General features: G+C 48.9%; 1 protein-coding gene across 3 annotated transcripts in view; it reads right to left on the bottom strand.

The window, feature by feature from the left end:
• Positions 1 to 16026, bottom strand: part of ROCK1 (Rho associated coiled-coil containing protein kinase 1) — a 100429-nt gene that overhangs the window by 63007 nt on the left and 21396 nt on the right. For all 3 annotated transcript variants that reach the window (XR_008463167.1, XM_054179684.1, XM_054179685.1), the window contains exon 2: positions 3833 to 3914. Coding sequence is in view for 2 of the 3 variants with exons in the window: in XM_054179684.1 (XP_054035659.1) it covers positions 3833 to 3914 (82 nt within the window). In the remaining variant the exon portion in view is untranslated. The remainder of the gene's footprint in view (positions 1 to 3832; positions 3915 to 16026) is intronic.

Here is a 16026-nt window from a genome sequence, read left to right as displayed (position 1 = left end):
CCAAATGGTGAGGCAGGTGACAGAAAATGGCCTTTGGCCACGATCCACACCACCAGCAGCACTGGGACAACCAACAGAGTAAGGCAGATGTTTGTTTCAAGAAGCACTCCGTGGCTCTGCCATCCCTTTACAACGCAGCACACCACAGCTGAGGGCAAGAAGCCCTCTTACAACTCTGAAAATGAGAATCCTGGTGATTGAAGCTCCATAATGCCTCAGCAGCTTCCTGCTGCTGCAAACCCACCGTCAGCAGAGGTTGGATAAGGCTGCATGAACCTAAAATGCAGCAATTCTCCTGGCAGCTACTTTCTAGTTAGTGGTGATTGAACTTGGAGCAGAGAAGGCTGAGGGAGATCTCATTGCTCTCTACAGTTCCCTGAGAGGAGGCTGCAGTGAGGTGGGGGTTGGGCTCTGCTCCCTAGGCTCAGGTGATAGAAAGAGAGGAAATAGCCTGGAATTGTGCCAGGGGAGGCTTAGGTTGAAAATGAGGAAAAGTTCCTTTGCTGCAAGAGTGGTCAGGGATTGGCAGAGGCTGCCCAGGGAGGTGGTGGAGTCCCCATCCCTGGAGATGTTCCAGAACGGTGTGGCCATGGCCACTTGGGGACAGGGTTTGATGGCCATGGTGGTGTCAAGGGTTGGACTCAATGATCTCAGAGGGTTTTCCCAACCAGAACAATTTCATGATCCTGTGATTGCTCCCTACCCATCTCACAACAGGAACCCAGCACCTGATGAAAAAATCTTAATATTGGTGCTGAAGAAAGCAGACCCATTGTGAATATGTGGAGAGGTTCCAGTCCCAAGCCCTGGCCAGAACAGGATTAAGGAACATACACCTGAGGAGCCACCTCCGAGAAGAGGTTTCAGTCATGGAACCAGCCTTGTGACAGCTGCAAGCTGCAATGCAAGCCTTGAGTCATAGTGACAGTGGATGACCTTCAGATGGCACACTGCAGTAGCCACCCTGCTGGAAGATGTTGGACAAGGTCCAGCAGGTTCACCACACGCAGGCAGGGAGCTCCTTACTCCCCACCAAGAGCAGCAGAACCAGCCAGCTCCCACTGCCTGGCACTGGGGTAGCTCCCTTGGCAAAAGACAGCATTCTGCAGCAGCTCCTGAAGCTTAGATTCTGCCTTAATAACAAGGTCCCATGCTTGCAGAAATGAACCTCACAACCTGCAGTGGCTGAAGAAGACTTTAGAGGCTCCACAAATATAGAACTTACAGCAAAGAGAAGTAAAAGGGGCAGGCAGTCTGCAGCACCAAGCAGCAAACTCCTACTTTTATTTGCAATCTAGACATTTATTTTCAAGTTCCCTATCCCTGCCCCCATTGCTGAAGAGAGGCACTTTGGGGCTCACTAATGATTCTTTATCAAAACCACATTCAAAATACCAAATGATCAAAATATCAAATTAGGACTTGGGGGTGCTGGTGGATGAGAAGCTGGACATGAGCAGACAGTGTCCACTTGCAGCCAGAAGGCCAATGGCAGCAGTGTGGCCAGAGATGGAGAGAGGGGATCCTGCCCCTCTGCTCTGGGGAGCAGAGCTGTGTGTGCTGTGTGCAGCTACAGGACCCCCAACACAAGAACAGGGAACAACATGTTGTAAAGGGTCCAGAGGAGGCCATGAAGATGATCAGAGGGCTAGAAAACCTCCCCTGTGGGGACAGACTGAGAGCACTGGGACTGTTGAGTCTGGACAGGAGAAGGCTCCAGGGAGACCTTAGAGCAGCCTTCCAGTACCCAAAGGGGCTACAAGAGAGCAGGGAAAAGGCTTTTGACAAGGGCTGGGAGTGACAGAACAAGGGACAATGGCTTTGAGCTGGAGGAAAGGAGACTGAGGCTGGAGATGAGGAAGAGATTCTTTCCACTGAGAGTGGTAAGACACTGGCACAGGTTGCCCAGGGATGTGGTTGAGGCCCCACCCCTGGAGACATAAAAGCTCAGACTTGAAGAGGCCCTGAGCAGTCTGCTCTAGGTGGAGGTGTCCCTGCTGCCTGCAGAAGGTTTGGACAAGATGACCTTTGAGGGTCCCTTCCAACCACATGCAATCTGTGACTCTAGTGCAAGCAATATTGCCTTTGCCTAACACAACCTCTCTTTTCTCCAAGCCTTTCACCACACCTTCTCAGTACACAGCAGCACACCAACCATGCACTTAGAGCTCCACAGAAAATATGGTTCGAGCTGTGAGAAGTTTTGAACTTGGACCCTTCAGCAAGCAGCTGCTGTGTTCCTGTCTGATCTGCTCTAGGTGCTCCTGCTCTGGCAGGGGGGGTGGACTGGGTGAGCTTTTGAGGTCCCTTCCAGCCCCTAACATTCTGTGATGATTTCCATTAGAACAACAACAACTTTATTCATTTACAAAGTTACTAGAGAGTAGAAGATGCAGGAAATGGGGTAGTGGAAAACCAGAGAGTAAATCCAGGGAAAAATACTGCAGACACATCAGCTTCAGGCACAAGTAAATACAGCAGCTATGCAGTGCAAGAATTTCATGGGATCATGAAAAGAGACCTTTTATACTAAAAAACAAGTGTACAAAACAGATGCAAATGATGGGAATGCAGAGGGCTGCCTTCTTAACAGGCTTTGTGCCACTGAACACAACGCCCTCAACAGTGCAGTGAGCTTGGACATGCCATGGCTGTGGCGCAGATCTGTGTTGGTAGCTGTCAGGACTCAGCAGGACATGAAGGAATGATCACTCTCAGAACAATTTGCACCCACAAATTTTAACCACAGAGTCATTCAGGTTGGCAAAGACCCTTGAGCTCAAGTCCAACCACTGACCCTGCTCTACAAAGTTCACCCCTAAACCATACCCCCAAGCACCACATCTAAACTACCTTGAAACACCTCCAGGGTTGTGACTCCACCACCTCCCTGGGCAGCAGCTCCAGTGCCTGACCACTCTTGATGGGAAAAGTGTTTCCTACTGTCCAGTCTGAACCTGCCCTGGTGCAGCTTGAGGCCCTTCCCTCTTGTTCTATGGCTAATTGCCTGTGAGAAGAGACCAGCACCAACCTCTGCACAGCCTCCTCTCAGGGAGCTGTAGAGAGCCAGGAGGTCTCCCCTCAGCCTCCTCTCTTTCACACTAACCCTCCCCAGCTCCTTCAGTTGCTCTCCATCAGATTTCTTCTTCAGGCCCTTCCCAGCTTCCTTGCCCTGCTCTGCCCTGGCTCCAGCACCTCCACATCTCTCTTGGATTGAGGTGCCCAGAACTGGACACAGCACTGCAGGTGTGGCCTCCCCAGAGCTGAATCCCAGGGGACAATCCCCTCCCTGCTGCTGCTGGACACAGCATTGCTGATCCCAGCCAGGAGGCCTTTGGCTCTCTTGGCCCCCTGGGCTCACTGCTGGCTCCTGTTCAGCTGCTTGTCCTTCAGCGTCCGCAGGTCCCTTTCTGCCAGCAGCTTTCCAGCCACACTGCTCCAGGCCTGGAGCCTTGCTTGGGGTTGTTGTGCCCCAAGTGCAGGACCTGGCCCTTGGCTTTGTTGAAGCTCCTCCTGGGAACCTTGGCCATGGATCCAATCTATCCAAGTCCCTCTGTAGAGCCTCCCTGCCCTGGTGCAGATCAACACTTCCACCTCACTTGATGCCATCTGTGAACTCACTGCTGATTCACTCTGTGTCCTTATCCAGATTATCAATAAAGAGATTAAGCAGAAGTGGTCCCAGCACTGAGTCCTGAGGAACACCACTTGGGAACTTAATGCACCCTCAATCCCCAGCTGCCTTTTGAAGAGCTGGAGCTGCTTGTGCTTGCTCTCTTTGCTGCTGTTGACACTCCTCTGTCCTTTAGGAACTGAAACCTTCAATACTTACACCTGTTTAAGAAGTTATCAATGTTTTTGTTTTTTCTTAAGGCAGGAAAATCCAAGTCATATACCAGAGCATCTAATCCATCCTGAAAAACACAAACAAAACAACAAGCAAGATTAATTGCTTGGGAAGATAATGCCACATGCTGCTACCTGAAGAGACAAAATAAACTCAGCCGTCCCCATGAATTTTCCACACAAATGGAATTCAGGATTTAGCCAGCAGCCCCATGGAACAGCTGACACCCCTTCACTTCCACTGGACTCTTCAAACCTTGGGTGCCATCCCCTCCAAAGCAAATCTACCTCCATGAATTATTGACGACCTAAATTAGTTCCTCATTTGTATGAGCATTGTTTTCCTCAAATGTGGAAAGAGCCAGCAGCAGTTCAGTGTGAAGTTAAAAGGTCCCAAGGCAGCAGACAGTTGGCACTTGAACATCAAGTGGCCATAGCTAGGCCACTGATGGTCATTCAGTTCCAAGAGCCAAGCCCCACATTTGATTTGCTGAATTCAGAGGGAATTTCCATTGGCTTTCTGTACTCTAACTTAAACCTGAGAGTGGACAGCCACGAGCCCAGCTGGTGAAAAAACACATCCCTAGGGACAAAACCAAACCCACCAAAGCCCAAACAGAAAAATACAGCAGCCAAGAAGAAGATCCTTTGATGGACATCTTAAGTGCCATAAACTTCCTGACTTAGAGTTTAGGTCTAAGTTTCACAACAGGTGCAGCTGCATCTTCTCCCAGAAAATCTCCACCAGGAATTGGGGCTGGAAAGATCTGGGATCTAATGAGCAATGGTCTAGGAAATGATGTCACAAAGAATCAAACAGCATTCAGGGAGCCTTCCTTCTCCACCAGGCAGTGTTTAGAAAGCCATCAGATGGCTGCCAGCAGAGTGTGTCAGGACACACTGCTATTGCCTTGGCCAGTCTGTACCTCCAGGCTATGCTCTCTACCACCAAACTGCTGAGACCCCACACCAGCCACAGCTTCCACCTGCTCAGTTCAAAGCTGGCTAGGAATACTTCTGGGAAATATTTCCTCATAGAGAGGGTTCTCAGCCATTGGAAGAGGCTGCCCAGGGCAGTGCTGGAGTCACCATCCCTGGGGGTGTTCCAGCAGCTGTGGCCCTGGTGCTTAGGGACATGGTTTGGTGCTGACCCTCCAGTGCCGGTTCAAGAGCTGGACTGGATGAGCTTGGAGGACTCTTCCAGCTGGAAGTGTTCTGTGATTTGACCTAATGTGACTGTTTTCAGCTTTTATAAAGCTATGCAATTGAGGATTGAAAGCTGATCTCTCAGTCTCTGCCTGCTAGATACCATCAAGGAACCAGGCCTGAGGAGAAGCTCCAGCACAAGCCTGTTGAAAGCTTATTTTCCAGGAACATGCATTAGAGAACACACTTGAAGTGTCTTTGATTCCTCACTTCAAATTCAAACATATTTCTTCCTCTCAGTCAAGTGGAGGATGAACCTGCTCACTGCAGAGGGGTTGGATGAGATGACCTTTAGAGGTCCCCTCCAACCCAGATGGTTCTATGATTCTACAGGAATGAAGCTAGGACAAACTCCAATGCTATCCTCATCAGAATGATCTACAGGCTCCAGGTAGAAATTATTTACTTCAGCTCTGAGAAGAAACAGTAGAACCAAACTACAATATGCAAAGAGGGGTAATCAGAATTGCTTTAAAAGCTGCCTGTTATTAAATTGGGTCATTTCAGAAGAACATCCCTTTTCCACCTTACCTCTCCACAGAGTGGCTTAGTTTGAACTACAAAATGCTACACTGAAAAGCATCACAGCATTTTCACCCCACTGAAGTCAGGCTTTGCATCCTGGGTGTGTCATAGGACTTATGCTGGTGATGAAAAAGGAAAGTGCATGGCAAAGGAAAAAGCCTTAGTGGGCCAGGAATACAAACAGGGGAGGAGGAGGTCAGCACTTTGGAAGATGTGAGAGGGAAGAGCAACTTCCTGAGAAATCCTTCACAGCCTTCCTAAAAGCCATCTTTGCCAAAGGCACGCAGCAAGTTCCCAGGAGAGCCTCTGCAGAACTTCAGTTCTTTGGTAACTGCAGCACAGAAACTGTAACTGCTTGCACAGCAACACAAACTGCACTGCTAGCTCTGCACTGAGTCTCACGCTCTGAGAAGCAGTAGGCAGAGACTGCCTAGGAGGCTGCTAGGTCCTCTCCAGGGATTACTGTTTGATACTTTATCGCTGCTGTAGACAGTGAGACCCAGGCATCATCAGCAGTTTGCAATGGCACTAAGCTGAGTGGTGCTGCTGATGTGCCAGAGGGACAGGAGGGCATCCAGAGGGACCTGGACAGGCTGCACAGGTGGTGCCCAGGTGAACCTCATGAGGCTCAACAAGAGCAAGGGCAGGTCCTGCTCCTGGGCTGGAACAATCCTCACTATCAGCACAGGCTGGGGGAGGAGGGGATAGAGACAGCCCTGAGGATAAGGACTTGGGGGTGCTGCGGGGGGGGAGAAGCTGGCCAGGAGCAGGCAGGGTGAGCTTGCAGCACAGAAGGCCAAGGGCAGCCTGGGCTGCATCCAAAGCAGTGTGGCCAGAGACGGAGAGAGGGATCCTGCCCCTCTGCTCTGGGGAGACCTCATGTGCAGGGCTGTGTCCAGCTCTGGAGCCCTCAATACAGGGAGGACCTGGAGCTGATGGAGCAGGTCCAGAGGAGGCCAAGAAAACAGTCAGGGGGCTGGAGCAGCTCTGCTATGAGGACAGGCTGAGGGAGCTGGGGGTGTTCAGCGTGGAGAAGGGAAGGCTCCAGGGAGACCTTAGAGCAGCCTGCCAGGACCTGAAGGGGCTACAACAAGAAGACTACAGAGGGACTGTTTGCAAAGGGCTGCAGGGACAAGACCAGGGGCAATGGTTTGAAATGAGAGCAGAGCAGATTGAGATTGGATGTGAGGAACAAGTTTGATCACAAATGAGAAGCTGGCACAGCTACAGAACAATTACGGTGTTTCTTTGTCTTCAGCATTTCCTAGATTTGAAAAGTAGTGTGGAGCAACCTCACAGGTCGGCCAGGGAGGTGGCTGGGGCCCCATTCCTGGAGATATTCAAGGTGAGGCTGGACAGGGCAACCTGATCCAGTAGAGGATGTCCCTGCTGACTGCGAAGGGGTTGGACTGGATGAGCTCTGGAGGCCCCCTGCAGCCCAAAGCATTCTGTGATTTTCAAAAGCAGATGAGTGGTGGTGGTGAATTCCCAAAGTCTGGGGTCTGCTCTGCCCTTAGCATCATTTGAACCAATCTGTTTGTCCAGGGTCACAGCTAGCACAGAAAACCTCCACATATCTTGCAGAAGCACAATAAACTTCTCAACCTGCTGGTTTCCTCTGGGGCAGTGCAGTTATCTGCTTCATTTCAGGCTTCCACAGAATCATTCATGCTGGAAAAGACCTTTAATATCATCAAGTCCAACCATTAGCCCAACATTGCCAAGTCTGCTGCAAAACCATGTCCCTCAGCAGCACAACTTGTAAATCCCTCCAGGGATCCAGCCACTTTCCTGGGCAGCCTGCTCCAGGGCCTGGCAACCCTTTCAGGGAAGAAATTGTTGCTAATGTCCAACCTGAACTTCCCAAGGACAAGCTCAGGCTGCTTCCTCTCCTGTCACAGAACAAAACCAAACACACACAAAGTCTTTTGCTTCCAAAGCCAACATTCAGTCTTTTTGGTTTCTCTCTCAGAGGGGAGGTTTCAAAGGCTCAGTACAACAATGCAGGACAGTTCAGGACATTTGCCAGGTTTGAACTCTGACTTTTGCATCACACTTTTGCTTTCAATTGTTACAACATAATCCTATGCAGGAAAATGAAAGGCAGGTGGCACAGAATGTGTCTGTGAGCCATTGGTCTGCCAGGCAGGTTGGGTACTGGGCTGGGTTTTAAAAGCTCTGAAACAGAGATGAAGAATAGCAGGCAAATGTCACTTTTAAGAGGCCAGTTTCCAATGCTGTTTCAGAACCCACCATGAAAACACTGCCTTTCAGATTTTAGACATCAACTCTTGAGTAAAGCACTTTAAAACCTCTTCGAAATACAGATTCAAGGTCCTGATCTTACATTCCCTTCAAACCACACCTTGAAATCATGCAGGCTGCGCCAGGGGAGATTCAGGCTGGATGTTAGAAAAAAGTTCTATACAGAAAGAGTGATTGCACATTGGAATGGGCTGCCTGGGGAGGTGGTGGAGTCGCCATCACTGGAGGTTTTTAGGAGAAGACTTGACGGGGTACTTGGTGCTGTGGGTTAGTTGCTTGGGCGGTGTTGGATTGGTTGATGGGTTGGACGCGATGATCTTGAAGGTCTCTTCCAACCTGGTTTATTCTATGTATTCTATGTATTCTAAGGAAGCTGCAGGCCAAGAGCTCCTTATTTCAAAGGCTCTTCAGTGAGCAGTTCCCCTTTGCTACAGCATCCAGAGAAAAAACTCTCCTGTTCAAAACTCTCATTAAAAAAAGAGGTACTGGCTGGGTGGTGTCCCTGTAACAGATCTTTAGCTCCTCAGCTCTCAATCATTCATTTATCAACTGCAGTCTGTTTCTGAAGTAAAATCAGCAGCAGTAACGGTGGACTGCAAATGCTAAGCTTAAGGTAACTTTAGAGAGTTGTGAATAAGAGAAGTAAAGAATTTGGTATAGCTAGTGTAAAACATGGAACACTGAATCATAGAGTTGTTTTGGCTGGAAAAGTCCTCCAAGATCATCCAGTCCAACCATCGATCCAACACCACCCAACCACGAACTACCAACCAAAAAACCCTGGCCCCAAGTGCCATGGCCACAGCTCTCTGGAACACCTCCAGGGATGGGGACTCCACCACCTCCCTGGGCAGCCTCTGCCAATCCCTGACCACTCTGGCAGCAAACAAATTCTCCCTCATCTCCAACCCAACCCTCCCCTGGCACAATTCCAGGCCAGTTCCTCTCCTTCTGTCACCTGAGCCTAGGGAGCAGAGCCCAACCCCCACCTCACTGCAGCCTCCTCTCAGGGAGCTGTAGAGAGCAATGAGGTCTCCCTCAGCCGCCTCTTCTCCACACTCAACACCCCCAGCTTCCTCAGCTGCTCCTCCCCAGCCCTCTTCTCCAGACCCTTCCCCAGCTTGGTTGCCTGTTTCTCAGTGCTATCAGCTAAAGCAGAAGAACTTCAGCCATGAGAAGCTATCACAGTCAAGAGAGAAACACAGGACCATGGCTATTTTAATCAGTAGCAGTGGTGACTAAACAGGAGCACACAAGCTCAGCAGTGGGAAGGCAGTGCTGGCTGAGAGCGGTGCAGGGCACAGGGATGGAACATACAGAAGAGTTTAAGCAGGAATGGTGAAGGGCAAGGGAAAGGAGGCATGATCAGATCTGTTGGTGGCTGCAGAGATAACTCATCTCTCAGCTTGCTTGCTCAATCTTCCACTCTGCCAGCTGACTTTTCCCTAATGCAGGTAAGAAAGGAGCATCTTACAGAGGGGGTTGAACTGGATGACCTTTGGAGGTCCCTTCCAACCCAGACCATTCTAGGATCTTCCCTTCAACAGCCAGAGCAGCCATACCCTCCTCTTAAACAACAAAAGCTAATAGGATGTCATAAAGCTTAACAGACTTTATTAGAATTAGAAGGCTTCATTTCTAGGATTGATTTTTTCCCCTGCTGGGATGGGTTCAATGTATTTCCAGTGTCTCCCTTTAAACACATCACATCCTGTGCTTCTCAGAAACACCAACTGCAGCTTCAGCAGCATGTCCAGCTAGTCTATGCTACCTTATCCTGTCCCTACAGAGCCATTCTCCTGTTTAGCTTCCAGGTAGTTTCCTTTTACCTTAACAGTTAAATTAGATCACTGAAATATATCCATTTATAAAGGCAAATAAACAACTGCCACTTGCATGGCCACAGGATTTCAAAGGTGGTTAAAAAACAACAGAGTCCTTTACTCAACCACCTTCCTGGGCTGACAGAGCCTTTTCTACACCACACTCATTTCACAAAACCATCAACAGCTTCATCCCCTATTTAAAATACCTCCTTCTATCCTGAAATCAAAGCAGCCACACCAGGGAGTCATCACAATGTGCTGAGTTCCTCTATGAGAAACCAACGTCTCCACAAACTGCTGGGTTTGCTTCATTACCATGCTGCCAACTCTCAGAAGAGCAGAGACAAGGAGCAGAATCAAAGGTCAGTCTGGACACAAAGTGCCCCAGGAGATGAGGGTAAGGGTGTCTGGAAAAGAGGATACCAACAAGCCCAGCAAATGGCAGTGCTGCTCTGCTGTAGTTGTGAGCCACAAATACCACTGGCACCATCAGGCAGTGCCAGCATCTCCAGCAGTGGCACTCTTTGTGTCATTCTGTCCAAACAATTTATCTGCTCCACTTCAGCTTGAGAGGACTTCTCCAGCATGAGCACTGTCAAGAAGGATCCCAGTTTGGAACCTCCTCTGAGCTTCTTTCTGAAGACATATGCATAAAGCAGAGGAACAGGCTGCTGCACAAACTATCCCCTCAGTTTTCCTAAGCACACAGAACGCAGTCACACAGAAGTGCTCACTGGCTTACAGGTTAACTGCACACCCTGCTGACACTGCACTTCCCAGGCTGCTCTGCTGGCCCCTTTTCATCAGCTCCCTCTCAAGGGTATTGCTTTTCTTCCCTTGCACTTCAGCAGTCCCACACTAATTGGCTTTCCCCCCCACAATCTGGTCTGTTTCCAAAGTTTTAAAGGATCAGACTGTTGGTGCCACCATGACTGCCTCACTCTGTGACCACACTCCACCTCAAAACTCACAACTATGGTTTTCTTCAGATGGATTCATTAATATGAGTGCAAGGTGATAGCAAAATGTGCTGGTGGGATCTGTCCCAATACACTCCATCAAGCAACTCCACTTCAGCAGAACACACAATGCTGGGATTCAGAAGTGATACCAAGCAAAACCCACAGTGCATGCTCTGTGTGATCAGGGTACAGCAACAGCATTGTTGCATTTCAAATGTTTCATTTCAGACATGTTTCATCATTCACAGAATGGTTTGGGTTGGAAGAGACCTTAGAGATCACCTAGTTCCAACACCCCCCACCATGGACAGGGACACCTCCCACCTGGCCTGGGGAGACCTCAGAGCAGCCTTCCAGGGGCTCCAGGAGAGCTGGGGAAGGACTTTTGACAAGGGCTGGGAGTAACAGGACGAGGGACAATGGCTTCAAGCTGGAAGAAGAGAGAATGAGACTGGAGATGAGGAAGAAATTCTTGGCACTGAGGGTGGGGAGACACTGGCACAGGTTGCCCAGGGAGGCTGTGGCTGCCTCCTCCCTGGAGGAGTTCAAGCACAGGTTGGATGAAGCCGTGAGCAACCTGGGCTGGTGGGAGGTGTCCCTGCCCATGGCAAGGGGTTGAAACTAAATGATCTTGAAGGTCCCTTCCAACCCAGACCATTCTAGGATTCCATGAATCCCATGTGCAAACTTCACCCACCTCACCCCCTGTGGATTTCCCATCCCAGCACATGCACTCGATGCTGTTCCACCATCACACGGTCAGCAGCTTCACTTACAAACTCCCAGGCATACACCTGGTGCATCAGGAATCACTATGGATCTTTCAATATATACTGACACACAGACACAGCAAAGTCCTCAATGGCACCAACCCCAGAGCCCACAGACCTCTCAGTGCTGTTCACTGCCACATGAGCACTGAGCAAGCCTCAGGAGCCAGCCTGCAGACAGGTACAGACACCCAAGCAGTCATGTTCCTTCCCAGGCTTTCACTGAATCTTGCCAACTGTACCATCTCCTGGAGGAAGCTAAAATAACAACAGTGCAGGGCTCTGAAACCTACCCATGCACAGCAAGCATGCAAGAGCACTGGCAGCAGCTAGTACAGAGTTCAGAGACTGCTAAACTCAAGGGCAAGCCATAGTTCCTTCCCACCAGAACCCTTCTCTGGCTGCAGGAGCCCTGGCCCCATGAGCCTGTTCTGAATGGCACTATTCAAGGCACTGCTTTATGCCTAAAATTATGGCAAGTTCACACTGTGCATTCCAGGCAATGCCTTTCAGTAGGGGTTCTCCTCCAAAGTCAAGCTTCCAACACCAATTCCACTACAGTAAGGGATTCCCTTGTGGTTAACAGTCTTGGCATTCAAGCTTCAATTTATGACACTCCTGGTTTATGATTTTGATTGCAATTCCATCTGATATTCCATACCAGTAGTGTTCACTTTTAATTCCATTTCATATTACACCTTTAAGAACAACTACCAGATGAGAGAGCAGAGTCTTCCAGCACATGTAGATCTACTGCTTCTGCTGTAGAGCTCCTAATACCTTCACCTTAGACACAGACACTCAGAACTACCAATTTAGCCCAACAGCAGGCAGCATAGGTGAGGAACACTCAGCAGAAAGCAGACCTAAGGTGGAGAAAAATCTGTAGATGCAAAGACTAGCCTGTAACTTCCCTTCAGTAAAACAGAAGAGAAGACAGACTAAAGATATCAAAGGAAAAAGGGGAACTGTTTGCCCCTGTGAAGTCTGGGCAGCAGCCTGAAACGAATCAAGTAAAGCCTTCAATGAAAAGAGAGCTGCTGCACAACTCCACAAAGCAAGAGCAACATTTGGCAAAGGAAACGAAAACCCCTCCACAGCTGTGGCTTGAGAAATTGCTATCTGCTTCCCAGATCTTTTCCAGGCAGGTATCCATGAAGTCAGACTTCAGGAAGTAAGCTTTAGTCAGTTGGACATGACACCAACATGGCCATAAGAACACAACACATCGTGGCAAACACTCTGTTAAAAGCTGTTTAATGTGCAGAGCAACTTTAGATCTCTTAGCTTAACACACAGGAGAAGTAAATTCTCCTATTAATATCTGAAATTACCTCTGAGTTCCCCCATCACACCTCTGTCTGGAAACTGTTAGCACTGCTGCAATAAAACCCAACCCAGCCAAACACTACCAGCAAAGTCTGCAAGACAAGCACTAGTGCAAAGGTACCAAACTCTGCTATAAAGAACACCACCTTGGCAGCCACAGAGTGCCTGCTGCCACCTGGCCTGGTTGTGTGTGCTGCAAACCAAACTGTGGGTTAACTGCAGATAGAAATTATCAGCTGTAAGACAATAACAAGGGAAGTTCCATCCTGACCCTTGACAAGATGCTGCTGCTTCAGTAACTGTGCTCCAGGTAAGCCTCCCAAAATGCTGTACCAAAGAAAAAAGAAACTTCTCTTCCTAGTAACATGACCCAGCCAACAAAAGAGAGCACAGTGACTGGAGACAGAGGCCAGACCCACTGAAAGACAAAGCAGCAGCTGATTTTTTAAACATAAAGCTGACAATTAATTGGGTAACTTTCCAAGGAGAAGTGAAAATGTCCTTTTTCCAGCAGTCTGGAAATGCTGCACAAAATCTCCCCTAACCCACCCCAAAAGGGAAATTCTCCCCTAATACTCTAGAACAAGTCAGAACACTTTCTCTCACCTCCATGAGAGCTGAAGAGCCATCACAGATGTCCAAAAATGAAGGTTATGAAAGAACTGTACTACAGGAACTTTGTAGAAACCCAACCAGCTATTTGCAAAGCCAGAGGCCTCCCTCACAAGCAGCTGGCTGCAAAAACAAAGCCGGGAAGGTGAGCACAACTGAAGCAGAGCATCAGCTCTGAGGAGTCTCTGCTTGCACAACCTCCTGCCACAGCTGGAGCTCCCTTCTGCAGTAAGGACTCCTTCACACCTGTATGCCAGCTGAGCTTGGCAATGGGCACTGAGCCCTCCTTGGGAGGTGTGCACCATGCTGGATTCCTGCATAACACGAGGGCTAGCCAAGCCCAGGGGCTTTCTTCACCTACTGATTCAATGAAGAACTCCCCCCCCTGCAGTAAGACAGTATTTGTGTGCACAGAACCCCAACCTCTCTCTATATTTATTCTTTTTTTCCCATGATGAATACAACCAGGAGAGGGATTCTGAAGTGTTTGTCTTTTCCTCTTCAAAATCAAAAGTACAACAATCCCATGGGAATGATTTCAGACACAGACAAGTCAGTTCCACTGCCAAGTACTTCAGAACTTGTTACTGTTGCTCTGCAGAGTTTTGTACTCACAGGACTAAAACTGCCAGATTTTCATACTTCCCAGGGATTTGCACAGCTAACGCAGACCAAAGCACTGCTGCTACCCGCTCCAGACTGCGGAATCCAAGGCGTTACATCTACAAACTGACCTACAATGTGCTCTGAGCCACTGCCTTTCAGTGCTTTTCAATGGAAAACAAATAAATAAATGAGACTCAAAGGGGTGCTAAAGAGCCATGCTCTCATCTGCAAAGTCCTCCTGAAGGAAAAATCACCACACCACAGAAACCTAGAATGGGTTGGGTTGGAAGGGGCCTTAAGGCTCACCCAGTTCCAACCCCCTGCCATAGGCAGGGACACCTCTCATCAGCCCAGAGTGCTCCAGGCCTCATGCAGCCTGGCCTTGGAAAGCTGACTCGTACAGACAGTGCCATTACTAACACATCTTTTTGTCAATACTGGTTCTTAAAGTGCATTTTCAACCACTAACAGTGCCTAATTTCAGGCCAAGAAATACTTCAACAATATTGAAACCCAACCTCTGCTACTCTTTCTACCCTCTTGTGACACCACACTACAGCCACTACTGAAATCCTGAACACTTTGGACTGCCTGTAAAAGAGAGAGGTGAAGCTACAAAACTCAAAGCGCCTACTGAAGATGTGGTTCCCTACCCAAGTCCCGAAATGACAGAACAGAAGCAATCCTGCTCATGGGAGTGCAGGGTGGCTTTGAACAAAGGCAAGTCTCTCACAGGGTAATCAGTAAGGATTTTACCCTGTGCAGCACTGCAGCATCCCAGGTCAGTTTCCCTGGGATCTTCAAGCTCACTGTTTCGAGACTGCAGGAGGAGAGTCAAGACAAACTCATGAGCAGGATCCATCACTTTGCATTTCAAAAGGGCCCAGAGATGCTGTGATTTATAAGGTTTGTAAGCTCATTTAGAGACATGCAAAGCTGTTGTTCTATGTTTCTTTCAAGCCATTGAGCTCACAATGTGCCAATGTTCCCAATAGAGTCGCTCCTCGCCAGGCAGACAGCAGCCCTTGGTGGAAGAGTGGTGCCTCGGCTCAGAACACCGAGTACTCTCAGCAGGCTCATACACTGCTCTTGTAGTGATGAACAAGACTAGAATGCTAAGAAATGGCTGAAAGCTTCTTTCTTCAAGCTGCTTTCTCAGGCACGCTGCTATGGAAGAGCACTGCTACTGTTCCAAAGAGGATGTGCAAGACTGATACATGTCCACCAAAGGCATGACTTTCTTTAGGGTTTAGAAGAGGGAGAAAACAAATCTTAGCCCAGGAGGAAAGAGAGCCAAGGCCATCTGGACCATTGCCACTACCATGGAATCTTGTCAAAGTCTCTCCTGCCTGTCCTTACAAGGGAGCAAGACTGAGCTCGGGCTGATTAACTTATCTCCTGGAGATGGGGGGAGCAATGTTCTTGTCATGCCATCAAAGCCTGACACAAAACAAATCAGAGCACACTGTCATTACATTTTCAGCTCTGTCCTGCAGCCCAGTTCGAGGAGCTGCCATTTAGTTTCTCGTTAAGCAGAAAGCAAAGCCAATGCAAACGTGTTTGCGAGTCACACCACAGAGGCAAAGCTCAGGCCATGCTTTGCTTGACTTGCAGCCAACTCCCATAGCACTTTTTTCTCCAGCATTTGTTTTATGAAAGGATTTTTTCAGCATCCAATTTAAAAAGCAACAAAAAGAGCTACAAGGAAAGCACAACAATCTTGGAAGCCTACATGAGCTAAGGGAGCAGTGACTTGTCAGGGGAGGTGTATCTGTGGACAGCAGTTCAAAAGCCACCTCCAGGCAGACCGAGGACGGTCACCTACTTCCCATTCACATCAACTCTGGCTTTGTAAAACATCTCATAAAGCAGGCTCCCAATTTCTAAATCATAGAATTGTTTTAGTTGGAAGAGATCAGCCAGGCCAACCATCAACCCAACCCCACCATGGCCATCAAACCCTGACCCCAAGTGCCATGGCCACAGGTTTCTGGAACACCTCCAGGGATGGGGACTCCACCACCTCCCTGGGCAGCCTCTGCCAATCCCTGACCACTCTGGCAGCAAAGAAATTTTTCC

The sequence above is a fragment of the Dryobates pubescens genome, chromosome 3 (assembly GCF_014839835.1).
Source record: "Dryobates pubescens isolate bDryPub1 chromosome 3, bDryPub1.pri, whole genome shotgun sequence".
In the NCBI taxonomy this organism is placed as follows: Eukaryota; Metazoa; Chordata; class Aves; order Piciformes; family Picidae; genus Dryobates; species Dryobates pubescens.
This window is presented reverse-complemented; position numbering and strand designations above follow the sequence as displayed.